At 34.7% G+C, this 16,102-nt stretch overlaps 1 protein-coding gene across 1 annotated transcript; it reads left to right on the forward strand.

Annotated features, from left to right (window-relative positions):
• Positions 1 to 12,370: 12,370 nt before the first annotated feature.
• On the forward strand, positions 12,371 to 13,520 carry LOC136235815 (VQ motif-containing protein 9). The gene has a single exon (XM_066025855.1). The coding sequence runs from the start codon at positions 12,537 to 12,539 to the stop codon at positions 13,182 to 13,184; it is 648 nt and encodes a 215-aa protein (XP_065881927.1). The 5' UTR covers positions 12,371 to 12,536; the 3' UTR covers positions 13,185 to 13,520.
• The last annotated feature ends 2,582 nt before the right edge of the window (positions 13,521 to 16,102 follow it).

Raw genomic sequence — 16,102 nt, forward strand, 5'->3', positions numbered from 1 at the left:
AATAAGTCTAACCCTAATCTCATTAGAATATTTATTTATGTTAGGATAATAATTTAGAGATATAATCACGTTATACTTACTAATTGCTATTATCCTATAATTGATTTAATCATAACTATAAAACAATTATAATTATTTAAATAAATCAATTAATCCAACTAACCCTTTAATATACAAATTTCGGTCCCTTTAGATTCGCACTCTCAAATTATCATTCCGTCCTCTGATTCCAAGTCTCATGTGTGACACATTAGATTCTTACTACTACTAGACGTATATGGTTATTAGAATTAATTTAAACAAATTAATTTCAACTAAGTGTATAACAGAATGAGTGCGCAAACTGTTACTAACAGAACCATAAACATTCCCAGAGCGATAAGAAGCCAGATTGATACTGACGATTATCTTTCCGTATTAAGTCCAGTATAATTCAATCCTTCATTAGTTATATCGTTAAATGAATCCGTAACTATAGAATATGTCAAGTTACATATAATGAGACGTTTGTTTTACTTATCTAAGTAGAATTAACTTTGATTAGACAGCTTAAGTGAAATCTCCATTTCCACTCTTAACCATATCATTTTGCAAGGATTTTAAGTTAATTCTCTATAAGAGGCCATGGATATACCTCTCATTTATCAGGAGTGATGAATGCTCAATCTAACATTAGCTATTCTGTAATTACTTAATGTGATACCCAACGCCTGCTCTGACACACCCCATGAGCCATCCTGTTATAGATCATGTTTAAACAGAGTCAAAGTAACACACTCCATAATACAGAATCACTAATTAATGTTTATTTGAGTCTAAGGATCACTTATACCTACTAATACCTTTGAGACGAAACAACTGACACTAGATAAATCCATCCATCCGGTTATCTCAAGTCGGGTCCCCAATTCTAATGAACTCCTTCAACGGATCCATGTAACTGCCTATATATCTGAATATCTAAAGCTTGTGAGATCAACACTCTGTTCACAACAGATTATTACATACAAGTCTCAATAGTATTATATTAATCCCTAAACATACTACTTGACTTGGGGAAGCTTTAATTTTATTGACTTATTATAAAGTATAGTCTCACTTCATGCTTGTATTAACATTTTATGATTATTTAAATAAACTTGGAATTTCCTTTAATTTAACTTGCTTAGTTATGATAAAAAGATCAATGCCTTTATATAGTTAAACATACTATATCTCATAAAACAAATGATAAAAGAACAATTCATTTACAATTAGTTTATATCCTAAAACAATTGTCTATAGGACATAAAACCCCAACATCTCCCACTTGAACTAAAACCAATTGTTTCAAAAAAAAAACATTCCCATAAGTGTTTACATCACGATCATGAACCTTTTGGGGTAAGGTCTTCTTTAAATGGATCTGTAAGATTGTCTTTGATGGGCACTCTTTTAAATCTCACATCTACTTTAGTGGTTATCTCTCATAAGAGATAGTAACGATTAGGATTGTGTTTGGATGTATTATAAGATTGCGGGTCCTTACCTTGTGCAACAACTCTATTTTTAATCCCATTAACAATGTTAGGTACCATGCCTAGTTTAGTAATGAACTTTCATTCCAAACTTCCCTTTTAACTGTTTCTAAAGTTGTTATATACTCTGATTTCATCTTGGCTCGGCTACAGTTCCCTACTTGGAACTAATCCAGTTAACTGTACCTCTTTCCAGAATAAACATGTATTATATGAAATCATCTTTATTTGTTTGATGACTGGTATTTGAAAGTCTACAACTTTCAAATTATCACCTCCATATACACGGAACATATCTTTAGTCATTTTAAATACTAAAGAATGTTCTCGACAACAATCTAGTGACCATCACTCGGATTAACCTGTAATCGACTTTGTTATGCTTAAAGCAAAAGTGATGCCAGGTCTAGTGCAAAATGCTTTTAGCATTTTGTCAATGTATGTAGACTTTGAGGGGTTAAGCAGTCTTCTCAATCTATCTCCATAGATCTTAATTCTTAAGACATTATATGCTTCTCCCAAGTCCATTATGGAGAATTTTATCTGATAACCAAAATTCTCACCGATTGCAGCATAGCTATGTCGCTTCCCATTAGTAAAATATCAACGACATATAATACTAAGTAAACGACCAAGCTCCCAGTAGTTTACATGTACAGTCTTATAAGAGCCTCCTTATAAGTCGTAGGTTCATTATCTAACATGGGAACCTTTTCGTCGTCTCCCACTAAAAATCCAAATCTTTTCGGGATTCGACGAACTCAATCAGACTTATAAGGTAGTAGTGTCATATGCATCTCATCTTGTGAGACAGATTCGGGTTCCACCATCACTTCCGCTGTTTCAGTCGATCCCTCTTCTTGAACTTCGTCAAGTTCAATCACGCTTCCTACTTGTGTTTCTAGCAAAAACTATTTCTCTAGAAATACACCATGTTTGGATACTATTACTTTTTTATCATCCAGATGATAGAAGTAATATCCTATTCTTTCTTTCGGATATCCAATAAAGAAGTATTTATCAAATTTAGGATCTAACTTATCTGATGCTATATGTTTAACATATGTTGAACATCCCCAAATTCTCATGAAAGAGAAAACTGGGTTTATTTCTAATGAACAATTCAAATGGAGTAGAATAGGCGGATTTGGTGGATACTCGGTTTGTTATGCGAATTCTGCAAGTGCACGGTTTCACTTGTAGTAATAAAAGATATCGATCCACATGGAAAGCTATTGACTGTTAAAGAGTTATTATTTTACTAATCGTTTTCTTTTGATTATAGAAAATGATTCAAGTTGTAAAATGGTTTTGTTGTAAGTAACATAAAATGTAAACTAGATTTCTATGATTCGTTTCCATGCATAGCTCGGGATACATTAAAGGTTTTATTAATTATAAACCATGTTAATACTTTTCAATCTTTCTGCAGTTGTATCGGATAGGATATATTTAATCCAATCTCTCGATCCAGGATTAAATAACTTAAGAGTTTTTAGATATATAATTCTAATTCCTTGACCTACCTTAGTGAATTAGAATTAAAAATTAAAAACAAAATAAGTAAACAATATGATACAATTATCTTTTTATGAACTGAATCTCTTCTAACTTCATAATATGGATTTCCCTAGAACATTCATAAATCAATAATGAAATAAGATAATGAACATAGAATAATTTGCATTAGATTGATCTGATTTTGATGAACAAGTATTGACAATGTTGGTCATATATCAAAAGTAAAGAATACATGGAATAAAAGACTAACAGATGAAAGTATAGGGGTTGTGAATCCTTTTACTGTCTCTATAAGGTTGTCAAGCCTCCGGTTCATCTTCTTCTATTGTGTCTTTTCTTTGTATCTGGAGGAGGTTTATCTCTCGATCTTGCTTCCTTCAGTGCTTGAAAAAAAATCCTTAGAAATAATTGTAACTTGATAACTTCAGTATATCTCTGAATGTTTCTTGTGAAATTCTGTAATTATCAATCTGTATGTTGAATGGAGAGGAAGATTCTTCTTATAGTTGATGAAAGATTGTGTCCTTTGATATGATGAACAGTCACATCCAATGATGAAGAGAAATGTTGATCTAAACAAAAGGAGATGCCTTAGACATGAAGAGTCATGTCTTTTTGCTGTAAAAATGACTGTCACGAATAAGACAGTGGTGTCACGTTCGTGATATGAAGAAAACTACAAAGTTGATAGAATTTGTCTATCACAATCGTGACAAGGGTCACGATCGCGACATATGCTTTTTTCCTCGAGGTGGCTTTATATGTGGGTCACAAACTTGATAGTTGATTTTGCCCTAATTCAGACTTCTTTTCCTGCCTTTTGCTTGTTTCTTGTTGATATTTCTTTATATTGAGCTGTCATTTATTTTTAGCCTATTTCTGTTCAAATCATAAACAATCACGTGAAATCTTTCCAAAATATTAAATAAACTAAGCTAAATGCATAAATATAAACGTGAAGATGCATGCAAAATATGTAAACTTTGGACTTATCAAATCCCCTACACTTAATCTTTTTCTTATCCTCAAGCAAAGACGTTTTCCTCCTCTTCAATCGTTTTAAATTACGATTATATAAATCCATCTTTACCTAAAAAACTGAATTTTTTTGAAGAATTTCCATAGGACAATTTATATGCAAAATCTGAAGTATGTAAAAGATATGTCTGACAACTATCTCGTTTGTACTTTTGGTAACAAAATGAATCTTTCAGGACGAGTTTTAAGCACACATTTATGATCAAAAACCTCAAGGCATTTTTAGGTACCCCAATTTCTATTTCGCTCATGTGATTGCATTTTATGCTCCGTACCATACTTGCCTTTTTCGCTTTTTTCTGATCTCTTTTGCATTTGTTTTTTCTTCTTTTACTAGTTTTTCCGAGTTCCAAATATATTTTTTCTTTTATAGCTCACATAAGTGGTTGAATTTTAATGCTCCATACCACTTCTCACCTTTTTTATATCACATTGGATATTTCTCTCAACTTGTTTTTTTCTCTCAAATGCAAAGTACGCTCATCCTTTATTGACTAATGACCTTATATGTATTATGGTTGTACTTTCCCTAGTTCCTCATTTGCATATTTAAAATAAAATTTGAGAAATAATCAAGTCAAACAGGTTTTAAAAATATGCATAAGAAATCATAGGTTTAAAAATTGCATATAAACGTTCAATTTTAGAATAAAGATAGAAGTATACAAGAATAATGTAAAATGATAAAGAGGAAGGGTACCGAGATCGACTTTTTTATTTATTTTTCGATTGTTTTCCCTTATTTGAGTCAGTAAAGAGACACAACTTTCTTGATTTTTCTAATTTTTTTGCTCTTCTCATTGATGATTTTTTTCTCTTTTTTCTTCTTTTTTCATACATAGACTCAATGACTCGATATGCCCCCTACACTTAAATTGGACAATGTCCTCATTGAGTGAGGGTATACAGAAAAATGAAAACATGTTGAAATAAAACTAGAAAAACTAGAAAAACGAAAAATAAGAAAAATAAAAAAAAGGAAATGAAAACATAGAACCTAGTCATCATGAGGCGAACTCGGTGGAGATGGTGTAAACTTAAGATTTTAACGTCGAAAAAAGGAAAACAATTTCTGACGAGTTGAAGCATGATCATTCTTCAACGTCTCAACATCTTGGTCGATTTTGTCGACCTTTCTCAACAGTTGCTCATTAGTCTCATCAACACGGTCCAACCATGGTTAAAATTATTGCCAACCCGAAACATCCGAGTGGTATGTCTTTTCATATTCCTCCTCTTCAACCTCTTCAACTGCTTCTTCTTCTTCATCATCATCTTTTGCCTCATCTTCATCTACCACAGTTTTTCCTTTTCTAGAACTATTACCCTCCTTAGTATAAATAACCAAAGGTTTAGCAGCCTTTTTATGGTAAGGAATAAACATACCATGATCCTTAACCAATTCGGATTTCTTCAGAAAAGCAAAATCAAGAAGTGGAAGATGGGCATTTGTTGGAATAAGCGTCCTTAATTCATCTCTTGCAGCCAAAACAATACTAGTTAGTGTGTTTCCCATCCCAACTTTCAAAGTTTGGGATCGAGCTGCTTTATACAGAGCATCAAACATGATATCATTTGAATGACATTGTTCTTATTGGTTCTCGTAACAAAGCACAAGTCTTATTCATCAGTTAAAGCAATATTTTGCACTCCGCGACCTTGTCAAGTTGAAGTATTTTTTAGATGATAAAGCTCACTGGTCCTCAAATGGTTTATTATTGAATCAAGCTAAGTATACCACTGAACTTTTTCATAAGGCTAAGATGGCTGACTATAAAGGAATTTCTACTCTAATGTGCACCAGAGAGAAATTTCAAGCTAGTTTGGGCGGACCTTTTTCAGATCCTACTCTATACAAGGGTGTATTGGGTAGCCACCCATACTTATCCTTCACTAGACCTGACATTTCCTTTGCTGCTTAAAAACTTGCTCAGTTCATGCATGCTCCTACCACTATCCATTGGCAGAGTGGGTAAACGTATTCTCAGGTACTTGCAATTTTCCAAAAATGATGGTATCTTTTTTCATCGCAAGTGTTGCTGTCTTCTTTCATCGTAATTTTTAGTCATATTTTCATCTATTTTGTGTCTTTCTAATGTTTTAGTGTTAATTTTGTTAAATTTCACTTCGTTTCACAATTTCACACACTATCACGTGTTTTAATTTAATTCACAAGTTTTCTAACATATTTCTTACACTCTCACACACCCCACAAGTTGACAATTTTTTTTAGTAAGTTACAGGATAAAAATGGGGACGCGTTCCAAGAAGAAACGACAAAACGACGGAAATGGACATTTTACATAGGTCTCGGTGAGACCTAGCTGGAAAAGAAATGGAACTTAAAGTTCAAGGGGCTGGTCTCGGCGAGACCTCCCCAATTTCGAAAAAATAAGCTGCAAACAAATGGGACAGATTTAGGCCTACATGTATAGATCTCGGTGAGACCTCCCTAGGTCCCGGCGAGAACTGTAATCTCCAGCAACATGCAAGTAGACATCTACTCTTCTCAATGCTCGCCTATGCCCTTCCTCAATGGACTTCTCAAGGACATTAAATGCATAAATTGGTGTTTTTGGAGGCTTTTAATGATCAAATTCAGATTATCATCTAGATTGGAGCAACAATTAGCCTATAAATAGATAAGATGTTTGAGGGTAGAGGACACAATTTCCATTTTTCATTGTAGCCAAGCTTTGGGCATTTGTCAATTACTTTTGTTTTAGTCAATTTCTGTAGTTTTTAAGCATAATTTCTAGTTTCAAGGTTATTTCCCTTTGGGTTTGTAAGTTGATTTCATAGTTAAGTAAAAGTTTGTTCATCTTTCATTTTCCCATCTTCTACTTTCAATGAATTTCACTTTATTTCATTTCATTTCAAGTGTTATTTCCCCAATGACTATGCACTAATTCTTCCCGACCAGGGATGAGGGGAATCTTTCTAATGTTTTGAGTCAAGCTAGAAGTCTAATAGGTAAACACCTGAAAAGAACTTGTATTAAAGAACTAAGAAAGTAAGCTTAATCCACATTTCAGTTAATCGTTTTTTACTCACCATAGTATCAAGAGGTTGATGGAAAACTGCATTCTTAGACTCAATAGCAAATCGATGTGGTTTCTAGCACTTCAATGCTAGGATTTCTCATTGAAATTAAAGCTTTTTTTTATCGTATTTAAGTAACTATTGGCCTGGTTAAGTAAATAGGAGTGAAGAATAAGAACAAGGTGGTCTAAGTTCTTAGCACCGAGTTTCTTATAGAAATCACCATCTTTAAAATCACTAGTTTTTCTTCGGTGTTTTATCTCAATAGATTTCATTCGACTCAAGTTTAGGCAGTGAACCCGATTCCCTAGTGTTTTACTCTATAGTTTTAACAACAAAAGTTTCCGTTGTTATTCACAACCAACCATTTCAATTCAATCGTTTAGACTTCAGAAACATATAAACAACTAATGCTTATATAGAATCCTTGTGGGATCGATCTTTATACGAAAGTATACTATATTACTTGGTACGATAGAGTGTACTGGCTCTGAAAGCACGTATACATTTTATACGCATCAGCAAGTCACAGTTATTTCTTCATGGTTTCACTAATGCGGATTGGGCTAGAAGTCTTAATAATCACAAATCCACCACTAGTTATGCTTTGTAATTGGGGTCTCTTGCCTCCTGGACATCAAAAAACAACAATCTACTGCACGTTCCTCCATTGAAGCTGAATACAGAGCTCTTGCTACTGGCGCATCTGAAATTGGTTGGCTTCGTATCATCCTCCAAGAATTTGGATTTCTTATGCTTCGACCTCCTCACTTGTTGTGTGATAATATTTCAGCTACTTAACTTATGGTGAATCTGATTTTTCATCACCGCATTAAACATATAGAGGTTGACTTTTTCTTTATTCGAGACCGTGTGTCCAAGTGGTTATTACAAGTTCAATACATTCCGACTATTGATCAAGTTGCTGATGTGCTCAGTAAACTGTTGTCTAAATATAGATTTTGTTTATTATGTTCCAAGTTGAGAATTTGTAATACCCCTGCTCAACTTGAGGGAGCGTGATATGTTTATATATATTAGGGTTATATTTGTAAGTATACACTCTACGGTTAGGATTTGGCTCACTCTTATATAAATTCATATGTTTATCAATACATTATTAAGTTCTACGTTAATCTTCAATTAGAACATTTAAGAATGTTGAACACGGTAATTTAACAATCTTGTAGCTTGAGGCTCCTTTTTCCTTGGGAGTGTTCATCGTCTCCTATTTCTGTAGGAGTGTTCATCGTCTCCTCATCATGGTGCCCACTCTTGTGTGTATATGGTCGTCTTCTTTCGACTAGTGCATGCTGTTTGTGATCTATCTTTCTGTCGCTTGTGATTCGGTGGCCTGATTTCTTATTTTTCTCTAATCTTATGTTTGCTATTATTTTGTTTCCAATCCGGACTTTTCCCTAACTATATTGAACATGTCGAATAATGGAGGCAAGAATCGAAAATCTATTGTTGGAGGAGGGCAAAGAGGATGCTTTGGATGTTGGAGCGACTTGTGGAGAACGGAATCCGGCTGGTAGCAATCTGTGTATGATATGTCACTTTTTAACAAACAGACTGATTAATTATCTGGCAATGAAAAACCAACTGGTGAGTCTGTGGTGTCTAGGATGGGGAGTGGCGATTTTTGAACTTGGTGCCAATCTATTTTCTTTTGAATTTTTCCATATGGTGGATCGTGATCGGGTTTTATCAAGGGGTCCCTGGTCTTTCAATAATAACATTCTTGTCCTAAATGATTGGAAAGTCGGTTGCGCCCCAAAGGATGTATGTTTGGATTTCACGGCCTTTTGGATTGAATTTTATGAATTACAGTTGGAAAACAAATCGGAAACTTTATTAGACAGTTTATGGAATATGATGCCACAAACAACTCTAATTATCGACGACTGTTCATGAGGATCCAGGCTCTAATCGACATAAGCAAACCTCTTAAAAGGTATAAAAAATAAAGAAACTAGGGCATGATGATGCCTATATTCTATTTAAATATGAGAAATTGAGCAACTTCTATTATCTGTGTCAAGTTTTAGGACACTCAGACAAATTTTGTGAGCTTTTATTTCAGCGGTCAGCTATTGAGTTGAGGAAGGAATGGGCTGATCAGCTCAAAGCCCCGATACATAGAGGAGGGGAGCAAATTGGAGCGAAATGGCTAAGAGAATCGGGTGACATTGAGGGTTTTGAGAAATCTGGATTCATCAATAACAGCACCTTACCTCCTCAGCTGAAGCAAGTAGCTACTATTCTGTCACACCGCACAAATATGGGATATGGAGTTCCTATAGGGAGATCTCCGGTTTTACATAATGGAAAAATGATAGGGCTGTAGAGTTTTGGTAGCATGGCGCAGGCTAGAGAGCAGATTACACCTCAATCCGGTCAAATGCTTGATTCAGATATTGAAATGGTGCAGGATGAAAATGCATTATTGGAGCTCCAAGAAGAGAAGAAAAGACACAGGGAGACACTTAAACTAAGTTCTACGGCATCTCTTGTAGTAACATTTCTGACTCTTATCAGTTTGCGTCTGCCTACTCAATCCCCACAAGACCATATAGATGGCTCCATTTCTTTTGAAAATAAGGATTTAGATTCATCATCTTTTTTTGACACGGTGAGACTTGGCGATGAGGTCCGCTGAGACCATTGAGTTGTCTTAGCTGGAATTATCGAGGTTTGGGAATCCCCGGGCAGTTCGAAGTCTCATGGAGATTGTCAGGACCTATTCCCCAACTGTAGTATGTTTGATTGAAACTATGTGTGATGAGAAACGAGTGGATTTCGTTAAAGGTAAAATTAATATTGATAGTTGCTTTGCAGTTGATAGTCGAGGAGACAGTGGTGGTATGGTTGTGATGTGGAAAGACAACTCAAACTTCTTTATAACTGGATACTCAGATCGACATATTGAGGTTCAAGTGCTTGACTCACTAAAAGGGGATTGGAGACTGGTTCCATTTTACGGATATGCTGGCAGGAATCAACATAAGCTCTCTTGGGATCTTTTAAGGAACATTACTGCTACTTCAATTCTCCCAACTATATTCATCGAAGACTTTAACTGCATCTTGGCACAAAATGAAAAAAAGGAGGACCTTGTTTCCCACAGTACCTTATAAATAATTTTGTGGCTTCTATTGCGGATTGCAATTTACATGCTATTTCTTTTCAGGGAGGCAAATTCACTTAGGATCGAGGGTGTGGTATGCCAAATTAGATTGGAAAAACTGGATAGGGTCTTGGCAACAGATGAGTGGCTTCAAAAACTTAATGCTATAATCTTAATCTTGAAAATTCTTAATCTGCATTATTGCTTTAAAATTTTCATCATTATGGCAAAGCAAATTACACTTACATTTAGACAAAAGCCCGGAACTTGCTAATTTTTCTCATATCATATGAAGTTTTGTGAAATATGCGATCATAGAAAGATCTCCTTGTTGAAAATTAGAAACTTCATTTTGTATTTCTCCAATTCGAAGAACATCTCCTTGAGTAAATCTATCTTTGAGATTCTTTTAAACATGACTTGTGAAAGAATAACTTATTCAAGAAAGGACCATTTGATTGCATCTCTTCTAAGTAATCTTAGTGTCCCCACCCGCAAGAGGACGATTAATAGTACTTTCCACAAAATCAATCTTATTCTTGGTGATTAAAGCTTTATACATAAATGAATAAAAATTACAACCATCAAAGTCATATGAAATAAGAAGTAATCCAGGATTTTGTTTAGGATGAAGATGTAAAAGGAATGAACACAAAATGAAGAGATTACTATATATGGTTGAATAAATATGAAGTTAAAACCCCTACATTAAAGGGAAAATAGCATAAAATAAGGGTAAATTACATACGTGGTGTATAACTTTTATCTATTTTTACACTTTGGTGTACAACCAAAAAAAATTTCACACTAAAGTGTACAACCTTTAGGTGACCTCCCACTAAAGTGTACAGCCGGTTTTTGTGACCGGCCAACGCATGTCAACTATACCACATCATCATTTTAACTCCTAAAAACTAAAAACTTAATAGTGGAACCCACAAATTAATAATCACTTTTATTCCATTTAAATATTTTTTGCAATTAATATATTATATTTTTTACCCTCTTCTTCTTCTTTACACATTTCTCTCTTTATAATTTTTCTTCTTTCTCTCTCTTCAAGCCATATGAACTCAGATTTCTTCATGCTTCCAAAACTAATATTTCTTCCATCTAATATGAAATTGCCATTTTACCCTCTTCATCACATCTTTAGGGTTTAGGTTCGGGTAAATGGCTTTTGTCTGGAAATGGAGAAATGGATGGTATTTACGGGTCTGCATCATTTTTTTATACGATCGGTGGATTGTGCGGTGTTCGTGTTAGGGTGTTTTTGGATCAAAATTAAGAAATTGAGGAATTGCTTCTATGGAGTATGGACCTATGAATGGTGAGAATGTGGAGGAATTGCTAATTGGAGTAGGAAATTGAGGAATTGCTTTTGTGGAGTAGGAAATTGAAGCTGGTTGTTTATGTAGAGTATGGGCCTGTGAATGTTGATTTGGAAACTTCTGGAACACAAGGAATTGATATTTCCTCCACTAATGGTGGCTTATCGGCGTTCAAGGCATAATTTAAGTAAATGGAGGTTGAGATGCAAAGTGATAAATCTAGCAATTAATTATTCAAATTTGCAGGAATAGGAAAGATGTGCGATAAAGAAAAAAATTTGAGATTCTTTATTTAAGCATAACTAAACCCACCAAATCGTGAAATAGGCTAGGGATGGAACAACAGAAGATTGAAAGATGAACCAATTTATCCTCAACGAGTTTGAATCAAAGATTGAGAAATGTTGAAGAGAGAGAAAGGAGCATGAGTTGAAGAGAGAGAAAGGAAAATAATGGAAAAGAGAGAAATGTGTAAGGAAGAAGAATGAGGGTAAAATAGAGAATAGATGAATTGTAAAAAAATATTAAAATGAAATAAAAATAAGTATTAATTTGTGGATCCCACCATAATTTCTTAGGAGTTAAATTGGTGATCTGACATAATTGATCGGCGTTGACCGGTCATAAAAACCGGTTGTATATTTTAATGGGAGGTCGTATATTTTAGTTTGAAAAACTTTTGGTTGTAAATCAAAATTTAAATAAAAAAGAGAAAAAAAAAATGAGAATCGGATAATGATAACCATCCAATTGTAAAGTGAGCGAAGACAGTCTGAAGCATTCCATTTATTAGGTTATTTTGACCAGAATTGTTTGAAAAGAAAAAAAAGCTGACGCAGCCTTCTTCTACTCCCTTCCTTGATCTCTTCTCTTCTTTGCCACAAAGAAGAAGAAGAAAAGCCTTTCAGACATACACTACTACTGTGTGTATAGTTAGATCTAATAAAGAGTTGAGTAATGGATAAAAGCTGTCAATCATCTTCTTCTGTTGATTCTACCATTACGAGTGGAAATAACTACCTTAAAAACCTCAATAAATTATCCCATAAGATCTCTAAACCAATCATCCCAACCTCCAACAATTCTCATCTTTTCAATAATAATCTTCATCAATCACAGCCACCGGTCTATAATATTAACAAAAATGATTTTAGGGATGTTGTCCAGAAGCTCACCGGCTCTCCTGCTCATCAAACCTTCTCTACTCCTCCGCCTATTCACCCGCCTAAGCCTCCCAGCTCTCGCCTGCAACGTATCCGACCTCCTCCCTTGGCGCACGTTACCAACCGCCCCCCTCACCCACCACCGCCTCCTCTATCACCCTTACCGCCCTTTCCACCAGTCCATGCGGCTGCGGAATCTCCGGTTTCTGCTTATATGCGTTATCTTCACAACTCCATCCCCACCGCCCATTCGGGATTTTCAACTCCCCAGCAGGTCTCTGCCATGATGACGTCACACCCACCGTCTCCTCTGCCGTTTGGGTGCCTAAACTCGCCGCGTTCACCACACCCCTTTTTTTCCCCAGGTCTCTTGCTATCGCCTTCAGCGTTTCCTGTATCGCCGACATTGCAAATGCCAAGCCCGAGATGGAGAAGTCTTTGAGATTAGTATTCTTCTCAAGTTACTTTATTCCGTTATACACAGCGAATTTAGGATTAGGAGCTTTAGGCCATTAATGCATATCTTCTGTACATATTTTGGATTAGCAGTGAATGGATTGAACAAGTGTCCAGCATTGGCTATTTAGGACGTTGTTTGCTTTTGTAAATGCATATCAAAACACATAAGAAACTGGAAAGCCCTATATTTGTTTTTTTTTCTTCCCATTTTTGTATGCTTTTCATTGGATTTTTCTTTTCGGGCAGATGGTTACAATTTGCTGAAACTGTAGTTGTACTGTTACATTTTTTTCTAGTTGATTTTACAAGTTACAATGTCTCTATAGTTTTTTTTTTTCTATTTACATGTATCTACTTAGTCATGCTTTCTTTGGGATGCTATTGCTCTGTTGGGTAATTGTTAGTTGAAAAATGTTTATATTGCTAATCTAAATACTTCAATTTAGGCTGCTTTCTAAATTTGTTGCCATTCCCTTGAATTACTCTGCATTGTGCATAATTCCTTTTGTCTGTGAGAGGCTTGATTGAGGTCTTGAACTTAAGGTGAATGCCTATTTTTAGCATACAAGTTTAGATCATCATCAATCTGAGTTGATTGTTTGTGAAAGAATTCCACAGTGAAGTTTATTGAAGCTGTAATTATTTTTAGAGTTTGTTGAAAGTTCTGTTGAATTGCACGATTGATTTGATTGGTTCCGAAATTTTTATTTAGAGTAGAAAACGTTTCCAGGATTGTATATTATGGACACTCGATCTCCTTTGAAGTTAAGAACATATCAATAGAGAGTGTGGATCCTCCAAGTACACTTTGGTGTTGCAAGAATCTTCCAATTCACTTTGACAGCTTCTATCTAATAATCATTTATTCATATAGTTGATTATGGTATTTGAGTCACTTGCATTCGCATCTGAATTAGAAGTCTAGAAGTTTTAGACCCACCAAGTATATTTAGCCGTTGCTACTTTGGCCTTTGTTTAATTTTCTTGTGTAGCATGTTGGACATCTTTAAAGCACTTGTGTAACCTGTTCCTGTCTTGATTATTGAAATTGTAATTTTATCTAGGTTATGTCATTTGCTGAGTGGTGACCACATGAGTCCACAAATCAGGTGGTTAATGATTAGGGGTAGGGGTAGGAGTAGATTTGGGTCATTCAGCAGTAAGACTTTTTCCAAATATTAAGCCTTGTTAAATGAAGCATCCCATCCCATCCGTGGAACAAACATAACATGGTGGAGAGAAGTTAGAGAAAGAAACTAATGATAAACATTGTTTGTCTAGAGTTGAAAATGTTAGTAGTTAGGCATTGGAAATGCTAGCAGCTATTACTTGTGTGTCCTGAATGGTTTGCATGAAGTTAGTGTTTTTGTGTGTGACCAAGGCAAACCCATATTCTCTATTTATTTATTTTATTATTTTCCAAGTCTGCGATATCAGACATGAAGAGTTGCATTTTGTTGGTCTATCGGTTGCAGTGAAGAAGCCTAAATTTCATTGAGAAGGCAAGGCGTGCAAGCTGTAGAGTTATAATAAAGCATTGAGTAGGAAATATGCAATAATTGATAGGGAACGAAGAACTTAAAGTGATGTCCTTGTCACACTTAAAGATATAGTGTTGTGTGGTTAAAGGGAAAAAAAGTAGTAGTATGATATACCACCGCCCTCATCTTTTTCCTACAAGAGAATATTTGACTGCCCACCTATTTATGGATGTGTTCTCCTTTTAACTCCCTCACCTTTACTCTACTATCAACGAAGGTGGTACTGATTGTCCTTACAAGGTGTTGTGGTGCTGGTGATAACATTTGGTCTAATTGCTACCACCACTGCTTTTCTTATTTATTTTTTTGGTAGACACCTCGCCTGACGTGAGATCATAATAATAATGTTATTCTTGATGACTTCTGGAATGTTTTATTTTCTAAATTATTAAGACTATTACTTACCATGAACTAGCTCAAACTCGGTGGTGACATTCTGTTGTCTTTTAATAAATGTTTTGCTTGGTCGAATATGGATTATACCATTTCTTAGAAAGGACAAAAACATTTTGTTTTACTGGAATAATTGCATTTCACTGATTGAATTTTTTTAATTAGTGACAAAATCATTTAACCAAGCTGAATGTTTTCATACCCTAGTTGTATATCTTAGAGGAGGATTATCTAGTATAGAATCCAGAAATGAAGAAAATGAGGTAGCTATAGAATTAGGTTGGGCTGGATTTAATTCAAGACTATAAAAATAAGATCTTCAGAATGGAAAGTATTAGATCAAGAGAAGTTGGTCTGTATGGACAATATTTGAAAATGTATCAATAAAATCATTGATGTGAGATAGAAGTAAAAGTAAAACTGAGGTGTTTAATTTGATAAGTTTGTGATGTATATAAACCTAGAAAAGGGAAAACACTCTCATGGTAAAACCATATCTCTAGTAACAAAGATTATTTGAGTTTGAAGATAAAAAATCGTATCTCTAATAACACAGGAATCAAGTTTCTCTTTGCATGGATTCAAGTTGATGGCATAAACTATATAGACAAAAACTTTAAGGCCTGTTTTGAACTTTATGGTACAACATCTCATGAGTTTTCCAATTTAAAATCCCAGATAGGATGCAAATTAATGAGTTTTAGCAGGCAGCATGAAGCATTGCCTCCACGATGCCTGCTTGAACAACAAAAATTTGACCAATTTGTTCTACTAATTCCATTCCGTTATGGAATGTAAACACTCCGAGTCTGCAAACACAAACTCAGTACCATTATAAGTCTTAATTTGCTTGAACTGCATTTAAATACTTGACTTTTAGTTTTGGTTTTAAATATCAAACTCCAAGTAACTGCAACATCAACATGTAACAAATTAAATGCAGCTAAATTTTGTATCCTACTCATTG

This window comes from Euphorbia lathyris, chromosome 7 (assembly GCF_963576675.1).
Source record: "Euphorbia lathyris chromosome 7, ddEupLath1.1, whole genome shotgun sequence".
Classification (NCBI taxonomy): Eukaryota; Viridiplantae; Streptophyta; class Magnoliopsida; order Malpighiales; family Euphorbiaceae; genus Euphorbia; species Euphorbia lathyris.